The sequence below is a fragment of the Rhinolophus hipposideros genome (genome assembly GCF_964194185.1).
Source record: "Rhinolophus hipposideros genome assembly, chromosome: 1".
In the NCBI taxonomy this organism is placed as follows: Eukaryota; Metazoa; Chordata; class Mammalia; order Chiroptera; family Rhinolophidae; genus Rhinolophus; species Rhinolophus hipposideros.
In genome coordinates, this window is record NC_138047.1 from 14,773,386 (window position 1) to 14,791,805 (window position 18,420).

The following is an 18,420-nucleotide window of genomic DNA, read 5'->3' on the forward strand; positions in this document are numbered from 1 at the left end:
CTTCTTAATTGCAGCACTGTTTCACAAGTATGTTGAGGTATATTGTCTTCTCTACATTTACACATAAACAGATTCAAAATCAAAACTTTCACATTCACATGAATATGTCACAAATGTATACGATATCCTTTTGGAAATTACAAGTTATTAATGACCCATTGGATCATTTCCCAAGCCACAAACTTGTATAGACATTGCGCTTATGTTGTTAAAGAAGGTTGTTTCCTGTACCTTTTTTTGAGAAAAAAAACACTTGTTATCTTTGCTATTTCTGTATGAACTCTACCCATATTCACTAATTTGCCTTTTCAAGTTTCAAATTTGTGGCTTGGATGTTTTCAGAAGCAGAGCTGATTTTACTATAAATCTCTTACCATCTCTTATTACCCCAAAATTGATACCGCATGTATTCATTCAAATTATCTGTGTCCTTGCTCTCAGGTAAGGATTACCTAAAATTCTCTCCCTTACAGAAATATTTCTGGAGTATATTTTCAGCCCCACAGGCTGACTTTTATGAAGTTTTTGGCAAGTTTGGTGAAAGGGGATTTAGTCTTTTTCGCAAGTTTATTTTCATTTAGGTGAGCTTCTAATAACAAGTAAATCAGAAACATAAGCAGTTCTGAACATGAGACAATAATTAGTACATAGTTTTAATGTTGTGTATTCAGCTCCAAGTGTTACAATACGGCCATCAAAGGGACACCAGGCAGCAAACTTTGACATCAAGGCTTACAATTAGACTTCTTTTAAATGGGTTGCCAAATGAGCACATCCAACAAAAATTTATTTCTTTCTGAAATACAAGTCCTTTAATCACAGAGCACTACGCTGTGTTATCCTTTGCATTGAAACCTTCTGGTACCAAAATCCTGTTTACATTAAATACTCAAGTGTGACAGGAGTACATTTCACCTTCCCACTAAGGTTTCCATCCTGGCTAAAATACAAACTTGGTTCTATGTGATACACATTTGGCTCTGTACACTTTAAATACATGTATTTTTTTCCTATTGTTAATGGCAATTTAAAATACAATAGACTCTTTTTGCATAATTTAATATAATTGTAGAATGATGATAAAATCAAGTATCATTTTAGTTTGAAGTCTGTGTATTTGAAGTTATGTTTTTGACTGTAAATACAAATTTCAAATATTTGTGATTTTAAAAAAATTTTTTTGAGTCATTTAAAAGATCGTTAGATGTTTTAAGTCTTGCTAAAATAAAATTTCTCTATCATTTCTGGTTTTACTAAACTTTAAAATATCCGTTATTGCTAAACTCCATGCAAATGGCCACAGTCATACATCAGATCACAGAACCTAATGACATGAGTAAATGTATATATATGTATGTATATGTGTATATATGTATATATTTACCAAATGTATATATACATTTACCATGTATATATATGTATGTATATATGTATATATATTTACCAAATTTGGTATATACATATCAAATTTATATGTAATTTTTTATTACATATAAAAATATGTATATTTAACAGTTAACATACATTAGAAACAAGTAACATCCATTTGAAACAAATAGAAAATTAAAATCCTTCTGGTAAACATTTATTTTTTGTTTTTGTTTCCAGAGAATCTGCAATATTTTTAGTGATTTGCACTATTAAAGTTTTTATAAAAAGTGCTAAGTATTTTTATATTAGAAGGGAAATTCTAATGCCTTGTTTCTTTCTTTCTTTCCTTCCTCCCTCCCTCCCTCCCTCCCTCCCTCCCTCCCTCCCTCCCTCCCTCCCTCTCTCTCTCTCTCTCTCTCTCTCTCTCTCTCTCTCTTTCTTTCTCTCCTTTCTACAATTCTAATGGGAAGAGCAGAGCTCTGCCCTCCAAGGATCCACACTGTCTCTCTGGCCACCTCCTGTGCTCTCAGGTCTTTTTCTAGTGAGCTGGCCACAAAAGCACATGTTCATTTCTGAAAAATGAGAGCTCTAAATTTTGTAGCTGTTAGTTCTGCACATTTTTCCCTGTTTCTTAAAATCTCAAACCCTTAGCCAAATCTATCCTTGGAGATCATTTAGATCTTTTATTAAACCCTAGAGAATAAGGAGTAATTATTTATATTCAGAAGCATTTATATATTTAAAATTTTACCCACATGTTGGTTATCTTCAGGCTCCGACTCAGTAGCTTGCATATCTTCATTCTCACTTCCACGTTCATTCGTATCTTAGTTACACATAAGCCAGTTTTGACCATGACCAATACTGTGACATAGTGTGTTTCTTACTCTTGAAGAATATAGACTTGCTGAGAGACAGACTATAATACTGTGCTTTAAAAGAAACCAAAACCTTTTCACCCAATAATGTAATTACAAAAAGGGAGAAAAAAATGTTTCTAAGGAAACAATTTTCTTCTTATACCTCATAGCAAGTGCTCCCAATGAGCTTATTACTCTCTAATATTTGGGAATATTTTGTGGCTACTAAGATTTCAGGTAGTGAATTTCTGCTTTAGGACAGCAAAATGATATTCACTAAATTACCTTAGTCTTATAATGTACTCACCAAGGAAAACTAACCCATGGAAAATTAAGGTAAGACCAGAGTCAGCAAATTTCTGTCTTTGGCCATGTATATAAAATCACTAAATTTTATTCCACATTAATAAATATAAATTTAGATACTTTATTACTTCAAGAAGTTAATTTACCCAAGTTTTATTATCATATAACAACATTTTATCCTCATTTGGTATTCAAGAAGGGTATATTCAGTGAGGTTTTCCAATTAGGGATAGCTTTTGCAGTGACCACAGAGGTTTATCCAGCCAGGACAATTCATAGTTGAAGTTTGGAGAGCAGGGTAGGGAGCTGGAGCAGACACCGCAAGGGAATAAGCCTCTGGCCAGTATCGACTTGAATGCACCTAATGTGCCCTCTATGAGATGCGGAAGTTCATGAACTAATCCTAGGACAAGTGCTAACAAACCTCATTGCTGAATATCACTACGGTCTCCTTCGAAGTTCTCCCCTTGGGAAGCTATGCACCAACGCCAGCACCTAGTCCACCCTTCAAAGCAATTTTGGAACTCTTTTTCTGGAATGGCCATCAGAGCTGTTGTTGTATTACCCTTGATGTCATGAATGTCATCAAAATGTCTTCCTTTCAATATTTCCTTTATATTCGGGTAAAAAAAGAAGTCATTGGGGGACAGATGAGGTGAGTAGGGAGGGTGTTCCAGTACAGTTACTTGTTTACTGGCTAAAAACTTCCTCACAGTGCTGTGTGAGCTGGTGCATTGTCATGATGCAAGAGCCATGAATTGGTGAAAAGTTCAGGTCATCTAACTTTTTCACGCAGCCTTTTCAGCACTTCCAAATAGTAAACTTGGCTAACTGTTTGTCCAGTTGGTACAAATGCATAATTAATAATCCCTCTGGTATCAAAAAAACGTTAGCAACATCATTACAACAAGTTTGCAAACTTAATTGTCAGACCTCGTATGTCCCTCATATCTACTGCAGTGAAATGAGATAATAACCTTCCACTTGTGGAACGCTAAGTTTGTATGCAGCAAGTAAGGAAATGTAAAGGAATATGTAGAGAATTCATGTGAGATATTTGTGACTAATGAGAAAATCTAAAAACAAAAATTTTAAACATGGTAGACTATGTTTAAATTGCCCATTCCTTTTAAAAACAGGAAGGCTAAAAGAAGGGCAAGTCTGTATTCTTCAATAGTAAGAAACACACTATATAACAATACTGGTCATGGTCAATGGCTTAGATGGAAATAGGCGCAAACTAATATAGAGCGAGTTCTTAATGCCAAGCACTGTGTGTTTTATGTCATTTACTTCATACACTAACCCTATTACATAGACATTCACTTTCCATTATATAGATCAGAAAACTGAGGTCTGAGCACATGAAGCACCTGTTCAGAATCTCACAGCTAGTATAAAAATGTTGAATATGCCAACATGTTTTGTTTTTTTACTCTTGCTCTGTATTTATTAGTGATGAACTTTTGTCTAAATGCACAAGCCATACTTGAGACCATGGCCAGCAAATAACAAGAACAATGTTTGTATGTAACCCTCCTAGTGGCAAGCACTGGCCTAAGCTTTTTACATATATGAACTCATGTAATCTCACAATGCTATTTGCTAATCCCCGGTTAAAGATGAGGAAACCAAGTAACAAAGAGGTTAAGTAACTTGATCAAAGTCACACAGCTAATAATTGGAGGAGCTGAGATATAACCCAGGCAGTCTGGATTCAGTCATAACCTCAGGCTTCAGTCTGTGTCCTAAGTAGAAACCTGGACCATGCTGAATAGACCTGGGGTCTGGCATCACCCAACAGGAAAGTGTCAGGGATATTCTGCTAATTTTACCCAAACAGTAGAAGTGGGATAGTCAGGTTGCAGCGCGAATGGCGTCTCTGCTTATGGCTTTAGCTGTTTTGTGCATTTCCATGTCACATTCATTAATAGAGATGAATGCCATTTGGGGTCCACCCCACCCACCCCAGTAAAATGCCCTCATACAAAAGGAAAAATGACCTGTCTTGTTTAACTTGGGCTGTACCGAACTGCACAGCCTCACTCAGCTGGCCAGGGCTTGGGAGCAGCTCCAGAGGCCCCCAGGCAGCAGTCATGGCACAGGGCTGGGCAGCCTGGGGGGAGGGGGCCCAACAGGTCCCTCCCATACCTCGTCCTCCATGGTGTTGCCTCCCAGCACTTATGAGTGTGCTGCTGCAATTCCCCCCGTCACACTCGGACGCTCCTGATCTACACGGAGCTGACCGGGAGCGAATAAAGACTTAACCTGCTACCACTTCAGAAAGGTTGCTGACCACTGGCTGGACGCCAGCCTCCGAGAGTCCACAGTTAAGTGTTTCTGAGCTGATGTCTTTCGCTCTGGTGGGTTCCTCCGGCCTCTGGCTGCTTCTGTGTGGAACTAGAAAGGGTACAGAAACAGACCCGGTGACTTGGAGGCTTTCAGAACTCTCCTCAGTGCAAATAATTCAGTGTCGCAAAGCAAAAGGTAGAAGCCATTGCTGCTCAGTGATTTCTGGGCTGCTCTGCAGGCATCACCTTTGTGGGCAGTGTGACACCAAGAGATCAAGTTCATTAATTTATAGCATAATAGTTTATCTCCCTTTTAAATCATGCTGTGTTTTTAATATGAATGCTGCTTATCATCAGAGAGATAAATTGAATTTTTTTTTAAAAGGTAAGAATAAGATTTTCTTGAGAGTGAATCATTGTAAGGCGACTTCATCTTTGTCATCTAGTCTTTAGTAGAAAAGAATGACTGCTGTAAAGCTCACTTTTTTATGAAAATATATTGTATGTACTCTCAGACTTTAATACCAGTTTTAAATCCATGAAATTTATTGAGTGCTCACAGTGACAGTGATGGAGATGACAAGTGTCACCCACTATTTCCATGTGTCACCCACTATTTCCATGTGTCACACAGGTTTTGGTCGAATTCTCAGAACAACTCTACCTTAGCCAGATGACCAAGCGTCAGAGGGTCTGGGTTCCCATCTCAGCGGGAGAACGGGCTCACCCGGTCTACTCGCCAGGCTCACCTACCAGGCTAATCAAGTAGTATAATCTCTCTAAACTCAGTTGCCTTGTCTGTAAAAGAAGCTTAAGGATAAGGTTGTTGGGAAGAGTCAATGAGATGAGGCGCTTAAATAAATTGATGCACGTCAGGTGCTTGTTAGCATAGTACCCAAGGCTGTTACTGCTGCTGCTGGTGTTTTCCCCGTTCTGCACATAAGGCAACAGCCTGGAGAGGTCCAGAAACCCAGCCCTGGCCCTTGACAAGTAAGAGGTGGGGCCAGGATTGGAACCTCAGGATTCATGTCTCCAAAACCCTGGTGCTCCTAAGCACTGTGCCACCCACAGACATTTCGCGGTGAGCGTTTTTAGACCAGTCTCAGGTCCCTCTAGCAGTTGCCCTGCTAAGGACCTGCCTTTGCCTCTTGAGCCCTTCAATAATATAAGCCTCTAAGTCTTTTAACCAATCTGGTTGCCCTTTTTAAACTTGATCCCTAGTGCCTGTGAAATTCACAAGTAAGCCTAGTAATACGGTACAGAGTATGCAAAGTATTATGAGGTAGGATTATGCTTTGCCTGTCACATGGGGTAATTCTGCTGGGGCAAACCTGAAGTGACACTCATGTTCATTAATGTGACTGCTATTAAACACGTGTCTGCTGTGTCATTTATTGCCTTCTCTTTGATCTGCCATCCCTGCCTTCAGGTTTCTCTCACTCGCACACACAAAAATCCCTCTCCCCTTCTTTTCTTACACATATGAAATGAGTTGTGGAATTGAGGCAGATATCTTAACCCTTAACACCCCCCCCCATAAACACACACCTCAAAACAGACAGAAATGCCCAAGTTGTCTAATTGGAGAATCGCGATCCTTCTGCATCTCTGTTTTCATGTGTACATAGATCTGGCTTCAGCCCTTTCTTCTGAGGTACTTCTAATTCTGTGTTTTGGGCAATGCCCACTGCTGAATGAACTTGTTGAACTTCAGATCCTTGCATTTCCTTCACTGTGAAACTTCATTACATTTAGAGTTCTAATGGAAGAAGAACTAAGGGACCCGTGTAATTGACTCAGACATTTAACATCAGTGTGCTATCTTCATATTCCGGGGTTTCTTTTACATGTATTACATTATTGTTAAGGTATTAATGACAAATTTGGAGGGTTAGTTTACCAGGCCCCTCCTTCATTTCTGTGGAAAATGGCACCATCTTTTTACTTCCTCAAGACTCTAGGACTTGGCATAAAAGTATTTGAAAGGAGATCAGTCTCCCCCCAAGAACTGAATTATTTATCTGTACATTTTTACATACTCAGGCCGCCTTGTTTTCTGCCTACTTGCTTTTGTGTCTTTCATACTAGATTATAAACTCCTTTAGAATAGAAATGTTGATTAGTTCATTTTTGCATTTCTGTACCTGACAGTCATCCAGTAACTGCTTATTGAATTGAATCTTTGGATTTCTGATCTTTGCTATACCTGCTTTGCAAGGATAATTACTTTGGCAGTAGTTATGTCAAATTCGAAATTACAAAGCTGCAAACTTTCTCAAAGTTAAAATGAGTAGCAAAGCTCGTGACTTGGAAATGCTAATATATGTGCATCTGTGTCTGTGCAGAAAGATGTGAGTAGCTTACTTACGTGTGTAACCCTTAGAAAATCAGGAGAAAAAGTGAGTCCAGCCATTTGAAGGATGTTTCAGTAGGTATGCCCAGTGAGTTCTCTTTTATTGCGCTGAATAAAGGAAGGAGAATAATGTTCTTTCCTTGGATTTTTTTCTTTTTTTCATTTAATATCAGTTACGGAAAAAAGAGTCATTTAGACATTCATTATTATACACAGAAAGGCAATATATCATGCTGGATTCTTTTCAACTGGAAGAAATAAGCTATGGTTAGCAGAAAGGAGGGGGAGAGTTTTGAGTGGTCTTGAACTCTCCCAGAATGCAGGTTGCACCAAGTTAAATAGAATGATCCACACTATTTGAAAATTATATGCCTATATTATCGTATAGCACAAGCTAGAGTTTTTTCAGCTTGTGACCCATGTATTGATAGCCACCCATTATTCTGTGTTGGCCAACGTAAATAGTTGAGTTGCCAGCTCACCACCCTATTGTTTATTTATAAAGGGTAGCATTTCTCATCTTAATATGTTCTATGCTAAAAGAACATTTTCCTTTGACATTATCCAACTTAAAACAGAATTTCCTTTTTGGTGGGGTGGTGAGCAGGCAGGCATGGAAAGGTGGATGGCTACCATGTTCTCCGCAACGCATAAATTAGATATGATTGTGGACGGTGCTCTTCTGAGACAAGATAACATGTTATCTGTAACATGAACCCAGCAAAGGCTACCCCAAAGTGTGGGGGATATGGAGCTGGGTTGTACGTACCAGTAAGGAAACTGAGGGTTCCTGACATTCCAAGAATACAAATACTATACTTAGAAGACTTCTTGTAAGAAAGCGAATCTAAGAATGCAGTCCGGTTCATACCTACGAAAACAATGAAATCTGTTACAAAAGTTTTGTAATATGAAATGAGTACCTCTGACCCTCCACGCCTAGTGGGAATGCTACCAGCGGACATAGCTCAATAGTGCCCCCTTGCGGTACTGAAGCTACCTCATATTCCCTTGCCTTGGGTAAGACATCTGCGGTGAACAGGGCAAACTCAGTTTCCAGGGGCAGAAACTTAACCTCCAGGATTGGGAGGCATACGTGTCTTGTAGATTTCATTTAAGCCAGTTTCCCGTTCTTTTCCTCATTTGTTTTAGGCCAAAGAACTGCCAACTTTAAAGGATAATGATTTCATTAATGAGGGCCAAAAGATTTATATCGATGACAACAACAAAAAGGTGTTCCTGGAAAAACTGAAAAAGGATGTTGAGGTAAGAAAAATCAATATAAAGGACAGCCCCATTGTATAAATGTCAACACTGTTGGTCTTTAGGAGCTTTTTAAACCATCTATTTTAATCTGCAAAAGGGCAAAAATATATATCGTACATTATCCAAATCAGCAGGGGCTGTAAGGGATCTGGTTTGAAAAAGAAGTGTGCTGGTTCAGCAGCTCCCTCCTTTAGGTGCCAAACAAAAGAAAGTGCCTGCTATCTTCTGATGGGTAGCCCCACCCCCGGGTTTCCACATTCTTTGTTGGTGGGGTGAGCCTGTGCTGGTGGGGTTAGCCTGGATGAGTTAAAACTCCTTCAGACTGACGGCCCACGGGCACCAGAGTTGGGTTGGAGGGGAATGACTGCATTCTGTCAAACAGCAGAGCATTTCAAACACAAATGTTTAGTAACTTTTTGAATTTGGGGTTTCCTCCATCGACTCCACAAATTGGTGTTAGTAAACACAGCCTCTATCACTTAAAGCTTCACTATTTCCACCAGCCTCTATGAAACTAGCATCATTAGCTCCATTAAACCATTCTTACGCATCATGGGAACAGCACAAGGGCAGTTTGGACACTAAAGTCATGGGGGATTGTTGTGGAAAATAAAATACTATCTGGAAATGGGCTTTAAGTCTATAATGAATTGGTTTTCTTTTTAAATACTTTTTTTTGTTTAAGGATTAAAAACATACTATTTCTTTCCTCTTGTTTGGTTTTGTTTTGTTGTAAAGTCATAACAGCTGTCCTGTTGGACTTCCTTATATAATTCTTTCCTAAATAAATTCAGGAAGAAAGTTATTTTCTTGAAATGCGTTTGATCACAAGACAGTGCAAAGAGAATTCTCATTTAGACAGTTACTAAACTACATTTTTCTTAGCAGTTACTTTTGTTTATGTGTTCGTGTATGTGTGTGTGTGCTTTTATTTTTCTTTTTACTTTGAAATACAGCTCTCTCAATACCACTACAGATCTGCTAATTAGCGGCTTTGTGGATTTTTTTTTTCATATCATTGAACAAAAGCAATTAAAATGAATTGAGGCAAAGAATTGGATCATATTCTCCATGAGGACAGAAGCAGCATTACAGTTTCCTTTTTAATCTTTTAACATCTCTTTCATTGTAAGACACTCAGACTGACCAAGTTAGTTCATAATTAGTTTTGGTCATCAATTATTTTAATTTTGAAAATATACATTATATACTAAACCATGTATATACTTGGTTTGGAACCTAAATATTGGTTATTTGTGAAAGATATGTGTCTACTTAAAATAAAAAATTGATTATAAGTATTTTCTTTTATCATATAACATTTTTCCTCCAGTCTTTCATCAGTGAGCATTTACTTTTCCTCAGTTGTTAGTGGTTATTATTAAAATGTGTACTAGTTAAGCATTTCCCCCTAACCTTTGGGGTTAACTTGATCTAACTGATAACTAACCATAGGTAGACATACCCTCTTTTGGATTTTTATTCATTAATCAGCAAATCTTTTATCCTGAGAATAACATTGTTTTAGCAATTATGGTAAATAGTCCTTAGGGTTACTTGTAATCTGCCAGAAAATTGTTTTCATTGTTTTCCCTGTTGGCTGTATATCCCTATATGATAGACTCCAGAAATACTGTAACGGAAGCAGTTCAGATTTACAGTTGAGTGACATAGGGATCCTCTTAGCCCTTTTGTCTCTAATAATGTCGTTGATTAAAGGATTTGGATAGTTTAATCCCTTACATAGCTCTCACACTTAGCAGTTTTGTTGAAATAGAAGCAGGGCATAAAGAATTCTTTCATTTTTAAAAATTCTCAATGGTTGATAAAAGTGTCTTTAGTTTTGAAATTCCTGCTGAAGCATCATTAAATTTTTAAGCCGGTAATTATGGTGAAGTAGCTTGACATCTGATCTTGATAATGAGGCTAGAATTTAATCTAGTTTACCTTCTTCATCAGTTTCATGCTCTCTAATTTAGCTGACTGGCCTATTTGAGTACAGTTTGCAGGGAGTTGGGGTAAGGGGGTTATGGAGGGGTTGGTTTTTACTTGCTTCAAGTAAAAGATGAGTTTATTACAGCTCAACAAATAATCTTTTTTGTAGAAAAAAAGAATTGTCATTTGAGAATCTAACTCCTTTTTTTCTGCAATTAAAATCGGATTTTATTTGTGCCAGAAAAAGTACTTTAGTTCATAGCTAAATATATGTGAGCCCTTATCTCCAAAAGGAAGTGCTCTATAGGGGGTGAAAATCACTTTTGCCTTCTGACCTGCCTGTTATCAGCTCTGATCATGACAGTGGACTCCTCTCATTGGTCCACACTGGGATCCAAATGTCACACAATGTAAAACTGTGCTCTCCCTGTGTGTCTGGGAAAGCCCCTAACACAGGGCCTCTCAGTGATAGTCCCACAACCTTGGCAATGGGTGGGAGGGAGAGGATGGCAGCCAACATTTACAGAGCCTGGAGAGCTTAAGTCCTTCTCATGCAGTCATTAGCTCTTTTCATTCTTACAAAAACTTCTTGAGGATGAGTGCTGTTATTTTCCCAGTACAGGGATGAGAAAACTGCATCCAGAGACACTATGTAATTTGCTCAAAGACACACAACTACTAAATTCAGTCCAGGATTCCAGGCCTTCAGAGGCCCGGCTCCTAAACTGCTCTGATATAAATGCAAATTAAAAATGTGAGCACAGTTCAGACTTTGTTTTCTGATAAATGCCCCAAAGGAGGATTACTATAACTTTTAACAAATGATAAAACGTAACTCTTAAAAAGGGCTGGTTGGAATTTTAATTCTAGGTCACAGATGTGTAGGGGTAATTCAGTAGAGCAATGTGTTGATAAAGTTAGCAAAGAAACAGAATTTAAATCTGTTATGAAGGAGAGTTTATTAATGGGCCTTTGTCATATACTTTTCTGGAAGGGTTTGTGACAGGGCTCATAAAGATCTTGAGGAAGGTACTAGCTCAAAGATGTAGCATAATGAGGAATTAATTAAGAAGGAATCAGATTAGACAGGATATTCTGAGGGACAAAGATGATGATCAAAGATCTGTCAGATAATTATCAAGAAATTGGAAAAGCGGAAAAGGAGGGGACCCAAAGATTATAAAGATTTAAAACTCTTCGTGCTTTGAAATCTTATGTACTTTAAAGAAATCGATAAATTTGAATCAGAAGCTTAAAGGGATGAACAGAAACTGAGCAAATATGTATTAAGTTCCTAATGTGAGCTGGAGGCAGACCCCAACAGTGGAGCCCTTGATCCCTTTCTCGCCTTTCAACCTATAATCTTCCAATCCACAGTAGTTTTGTGGTACCCAATAGAAATGTTTTCCTAACAAGAATGTCAGATTTATTGCCACATTTCATTTCACTCTACTTCAGAAGAGATTTAAAAGAAAGTTTGTGAAGATAAGAGCTAGTGAATCAATGGTCATTGCCACGTGTTTGTCCTGTCGGCCCACCTAACGTACAGTGTAAATTGCACGCTTGATGAAAACAGGCCTTCTACCGTACTGGTAAAGACACGGACAATTATAATGACAGCTCCCTTTGTTACAGGTTTCATTGCCTCAGCTGCATTATCTCTTTCCCATCTTTTCCACACCGCTGTGAGTTGAGTGGTATTGTCCCTTTTTTTTTTTTAAAGTTTTATTGGGGAATATTGGGGAACAGTGTGTTTCTCTAGGGCCTATCAGCTCCAAGTTGTTGTCCTTCAGTCTAGTTGTGGAGGGCGCAGCTCTCTGGCCCATGTGGGAATTGAACCAGCAACCCTGTTGTTCAGAGTTCGAACTCTAACCAACTGAGCCATCTGGCCACCCCTATTGTCCCATTTTGTCTTGTTCTTTTTGGTTTATATACCACATATCAGTGAAATCATAGGGTTCTCTGCTTTTTCTGTCTGACTTATTTCACTTAGCATTATTCTCTCGAGATCCATCCATGTTGTCACAAATGCTCCTATATCATCTTTCCTTAACGCCGAATAGTATTCCATTGTGTATATGTACCACAACTTCTTTATCCATTCATCTATCGAAGGACATTTTGGTTGTTTCCATGTCTTGGCCACCGTAAACAAAGCTGCAATGAACATTGGCGTACACGTGTCTCTATAGAGAAATGCTTTTATATTTTTGGGGTAGATACCAAGGAGAGCGATTGCTGGGTCATATGGTAATTCTATTCGTAATTTCTTGAGGAACCTCCACACTGCCTTCCATAGCGGCTGCACCAGTCTGCATTCCCACCAACAGTGTATGAGAGTTCCTTTTTCTCCACAGCCTCTCCAACACTTGTTACTATTTGTTTTGTTGATGAAAGCCATTCTGACTGGGGTGAGGTGATATCTCATTGTGGTTTTCATTTGCATTTCTCTGATGATTAGCGATGTTGAGCATTTTTTCATATGTCTATTTGCCATTTGTATATCCTCTTTGGAGAAATGTCTCTTCAGGTCCTCTGTCCATTTTTCAATTGGGTTGTTTGTTTTTTTGTTGTTGAGTTTCATGAGTTCCTTGTATATTTTGGATATTAGCCCCTTATCAGAGGAACTGTTTGTGAAAATCTTCTCCCATTCAGTTGGTTGCCTCATTATTTTGTCAATAGTTTCTTTTGCTGTGCAGAAGCTTTTCAGTTTCATATAATCCCATTTGTTTATTTTAGTTTTTACTTCCATTGCCTTTGGAGTCAAATTCATAAAATGCTCTTTGAACCCAAGGTCCATAAGTTTAGTACCTATGTTTTCTTCAATGCAGTTTATTGTGTCAGGTCTTATGCTTAAGTCTTTGATCCATTTTGAATTAATTTTGGTACATGGTGACAGATAGCAGTCCAGTTTCATTCTTTTGCACGTAGCTATCCAATTCTGCCAGCACCATTTATTGAAGAGGCTGTCTTTCCTCCATTGTATGTTTTTAGCTTCTTTGCAAAAATTATCTGTCCATATTTATGTGGTTTTATTTCTGGGTTCTCAATTCTATTCCATTGGTCTATGTGTCTGTTTTTCCGCCAATACCAAGCTGTTTTGATTATTGTAGCCCTGTAGTACAAGGAAAAATCAGGGAGTGTGATACCTCCAGTATTGTTCTTTTTTTTTAATATTGCTTTGGCTATTCGGGGTCTTTTGTGGTTCCAAACAAATCTGATGATTTTTTGTTCTATTTCTTTAAAAAATGCCATTGGGATTTTAATGGGGATTGCATTAAATCTGTATATGGCTTTGGGTAATATGGCCATTTTAACTATGTTGATTCTTCCAATCCATGAGCACGGAATGTCTTTCCATTTCTTTGTGTCTTCTTCAATTTCTTTCAAAAATGTCTTATAGTTTTCAGCATATAGGTCCTTCACATCCTTGGTTAAGTTTATTCCTAGGTATTTTATTCTTTTTGCTGCAATTGCAAAAGGAATTGTTTTTTCTATCTCTTTTTCTGAGATTTCATTGTTGGTATATAGGAAAGCAATGGACTTTTGTACGTTGATTTTGTAGCCAGCAACTTTACTGTATTCATTGATTGTTTCTAATAGCTTTTTGGTGGAGTCTTTAGGGTTTTCTATATATAGCATCATGTCATCTGCAAAGAGTGACAATTTAACTTCTTCATTCCCAATTTGGATGCCTTTTATTTCTTTCTCTTGCCTGATAGCTCTGGCGAGGACTTCCAACACTATGTTGAAAAGCAGAGGTGATAGGGGACAACCTTGTCGTGTTCCTGAACGTAGAGCAAAGGGCTTCAGCTTTTCACCATTAATTATGAGATTAGCTGAGGGCTCGTCGTATATGGCCTTTATTATGTTGAGGTATTTTCCTTCTATACCAATTTTAGTAAGTGTTTTAATCATAAATGGATGTTGTATCTTATCAAATGCTTTTTCTGCATCAATTGATAGAATCATATGATTTTTGTCCTTTATTTTGTTTATGTGATGTATCACATTGATGGATTTGCGAATGTTGAACCATCCTTGTGCCCCGGGGATGAACCCCACTTGGTCGTGATGAATAATCTTTTTAATGCATTGTTGTATTCGATTTGCTAGAATTTTGTTTAGGATTTTAGCATCTGTATTCATCAGAGATATAGGTCTGTAGTTTTCTTTTTTTGTGTTGTCCTTACCAGGTTTCGGTATCAGGGTAATGTTGGCCTTATAAAATGAGTTAGGGAGTACTGACACTTCTTCAATTTTTTGGAAGAGTTTGAGCAGGATTGGTATTAGATCCTCTTTGAAGGTTTGGTAGAATTCACTGGTGAAGCCATCTGGTCCAGGACTTTTGATTTTGGGAAGGTTTTTGATGACTGATTCAATTTCGTTACTGGTGATCGGCCTGTTAAGATTTTCCAGTTCTTCAGGATTCAGCCTTGGAAGGCTATATGTTTCTAACAACTTGTCCATTTCTTCTAAGTTATTAAATTTGGTGGCATATAGTCCTTCATAGTATTCTTGGATAATCCTTTGTATTTCTGTGGTGTCCGTGATAACTTCCCCTTTTTCATTTCTGATTTTGTTAATTAGTGTCTTCTCTCTTTTTATCTTAGTGAGTCTAGCCAAGGGTTTGTCGATTTTGTTAATCTTTTCAAAGAACCAGCTTTTTGTCACATTAATTTTTTCTATTGTCTTTTTGTTCTCTATTTCATTTAGTTCTGCTCTGATTTTTGTTATTTCCTTTCTTCTGCTGACCTTGGGTTTCGCTTGTTCTTCTTTTTCTAGTTTTTTAAGGTGTAACATGAGATTATTTATTTGGGATTTTTCTTGTTTCTTGAGATAGGCCTGTAATGATATAAATTTCCCTCTTAAAACTGCTTTCGCGGCATCCCAAAAATTTTGGTAGGATGTATTTTCATTGTCATTTGTTTCTATGTATCTTTTGAGCTCTCCTCTAATTTCTTCTTTGACCCAGTCGTTCTTTAAAAGTATGTTGTTTAATCTCCATGTATTTGTGTTTTTTCCTGCTTTCTTTTTGCAGTTGATAACCAATTTCAAAGCTTTGTGATCAGAGAATATGCTTGGTATGATTTCAATCTTCTTAAATTTGCTGAGGCTGATTTTGTGTCCCAATATATGGTCTATCCTTGAGAATGTTCCATGTACACTAGAAAAGAATGTATAGTCTGATGTTTTAGGATGAAGTGCTCTATATATGTCAATTATGTCCAATTCATCTAATGTGTCACTTAGGGCTGCGATTTCGTTATTTATCTTCTGTTTGGATGATCTATCCATAGCTGTCAATGATGTATTTAAGTCCCCTAGTATAATTGTGTTTTGGTCAATTTCTCTCTTTAGTTCTGTTAGTAGTTGCTTGGTATATTTCGGTGCTCCCTGATTGGGGGCATAAATATTGATGACTGTTATGTCTTCTTGTTGTATAGTCCCCTTTACCATTATGAAATGTCCATCTTTGTCTCTTGTTATCTTTTTCACCCTGAAGTCTGTTTCATCGGAAATCATTATGGCTACGCCTGATTTTCTCTGGGTACCATTTGCTTGGAGTGTCAATTTCTACCCTTTCACTTTGAGTCTATGCTTGTCCTTGTAGCTGAGATGTGTCTCTTGTAGGCAGCATATGGTTGGGTTTAGTTTTTTGATCCAATCTGCTACTCTGTGTCTCTTTATTGGTGAGTTCAGTCCATTTACATTTAGGGTGATTATTGATATGTGAGGATTTCCTGTCATTCTGTCTTTAGTTTTCTGGTAAGGCTGTGTCTCCATTGTTTCTTTGCCTTTTTGTTGTTGTCTGTTATTTCTGTGTGGTGGTATTCTATGATGTTTCCCTCTGTTTCTTCTTTTATTACAGTATATATTTCAAATTTGGATGTTTTTTGAGTGGTTACCCTTGAGTTTATGTAAAAGAAAGTTTGATATTTAGAGTATTCCAGTTTCTTCAGTACGCTTACTTTCTCTATTCCCATATTCCAGTTCAGGCCTTTACGCTCCCCCTTTTTATGTTTCGGTTGCCACAAGTTGTCCCTGTTGATGGTGGTCTAATAGCCTCCTTTTGTATTTCTTGTAGTGCAGGTCGTGTATTAGAAAATTCCCTCAGCTTCTGGATGTCTGGAAAGGTCTTTATTCCTCCTTCATATCTAAAGGAGATCTTTGCTGGATATATTATTCTTGGCTCATGATTTCTCTCTTTCAATAGTTTGAATATTTGGTTCCATTCCCTCCTAGCTTGTAGAGTTTCTGCTGAAAAATCTGATGATAATCTAATGGGCTTTCCTTTGTAAGTTACCGTCTTCTTTTCCCTGGCTGCCTTGAGGATTCTTTCTTTGTCATTGATTTTAGACAGCTTCAATACAATGTGCCTTGGTAAAGGCCTGTTGGGATTGAGGTAATTAGGTGTTCTATTTGCTTCTTGGATTCGAGGGTCCAGTTCTGTCCACAAGTTTGGGAAGTTCTCATCGACGATTTGTTTGAATATATTCTCTGTTCCCTTCCCTCTTTCTTCTCCTTCTGGTATGCCCATTATTCTTATATTGCTCTTTCTGATGGAGTCAGAAAGTTCTTGTAGAGTTCTTTCATTTCTTTTAAGTCTCAAGTCTCTTTCTTCTTCCCTCTGTGTAAATTCCAGGTTCCTATCTTCGATGTCACTGATTCTTTCCTCCATCTGGTCAACTCTACTACCTAAGCTGGATATTTTATTGTTAATTTCTTCTATTGAGTTCTTAATCTCCAGAAATTCTATTTGGTTCTTTTTCAAGATTTCAATCTCTTTTGTAAAATGCTCATGGTGTTCTTTGATTGTGTTTCTGAGTTCATTAAACTGCCTTTCTGTGTTTTCTTGCATCTCGTTCAGTTTTTTTAGAATTGCGATCTTGAATTCTCTGTCATTTAAATCACAAAGGTCCATATCTCTAAGTTCCTTTTCTGGAGACTTTTCACTTTCTTTCTGAGCTATCTTGTTGCCTTGGTTATTCATGGCAATCACTGATTTACTATTTCTCTTCCTAGACATCTACAGGAGTGTCTTCTGCAACAGGTTGATAGGTATGCGAAGAGCTTTTGGAGTTCCAAAGCTCTTTCTGCACCAGATTCAGAGCCCGTTTGTTTCAGCAGTTCTGTTTACTCCTGCAGGGATCCGCCCAGATAGGTGGGGCCAGGGGCGGGGTGAGTTGTGAGAGGTGGCCCAGAGCAGTGGCGGTGACCACCACCACAGCCAGTCCTGCTTCCACAGCTCCCTCCCCTTTGCCGGAACTAGTTGAGCTGCGAATCTGTGTCTGCGGTCCACAGTTCTCAGAGCAGCAAATATTCTGTCCTTTGATCCGACACTGCTACTTTATCGCTTCTAGCACCGGGCAGGTGGGGGCGGGATGAGCTCTGGGAGGGTAGGGAGGGGGTGGCTAGTCTCCGTGCCTAAGGCTTCCGTTCTCCGCTCGGCAGTGAGGGCTTAAACCACAGATTTCAGCCCTCTTCCCTCAGTCTTTGCTCCGAGGTCTGCCGTGAGCGAGCGTTGGGTTCAGCGGTTTTGTATGCTGCCCCCTCAGCCCTGTGGGCGGTAAGCGGAGCCCTAGCAGTCCGAGTCCTTCCCTCTCCCGCAACGGCGGTAGTTCCGGGAGCAGCGGGCTCCGAGCACTGAGCTAGGTCTGTGTCCTGCGCCCGCGCGGCTCCGTCTCCGCACTTCTCCTCTCCCTCCTCCCCCGCTCTCGCGATTCACCCACCTGGAGGTGAATTCAGTAGTCGGCCTCTTCGTCTTGCCTGTCTGCTGTGCAAGGAGTCCTTTGTGGAGTTATTGTTGTCCGATTCGTTGTAAATTCCAGGGGTGCGTTACAGAGGCTCACCTCACGCCGCCATTTTTTCCGCAAGTTCTATTGTCCCATTTTATAGTTAGAATAACTGTGGCTCAGAGAGGTGAACTCATTGACAAGAGACAGAGCTAGTGAGTGAGAGAAATAAGATTTAACGTCCCATCTGCCTCCAAACCTATACTCTTTTCATTTTTAAGATTATCTGATGCTTTAATTAA

At 38.6% G+C, this 18,420-nt stretch overlaps 1 protein-coding gene across 1 annotated transcript in view; it reads left to right on the forward strand.

Moving 5' to 3' along the window:
• LOC308496081 (phosphatidylinositol 5-phosphate 4-kinase type-2 alpha-like) overlaps window positions 1–18,420 on the forward strand; it is a gene marked incomplete at its 5' end in the record, with an annotated part of 56,632 nt that overhangs the window by 27,945 nt on the left and 10,267 nt on the right. Inside the window, one exon of the mRNA XM_081044733.1 lies at window positions 8,334–8,447. Coding sequence (XP_080900859.1) covers window positions 8,334–8,447 — 114 coding nt within the window. The remainder of the gene's footprint in view (window positions 1–8,333; window positions 8,448–18,420) is intronic.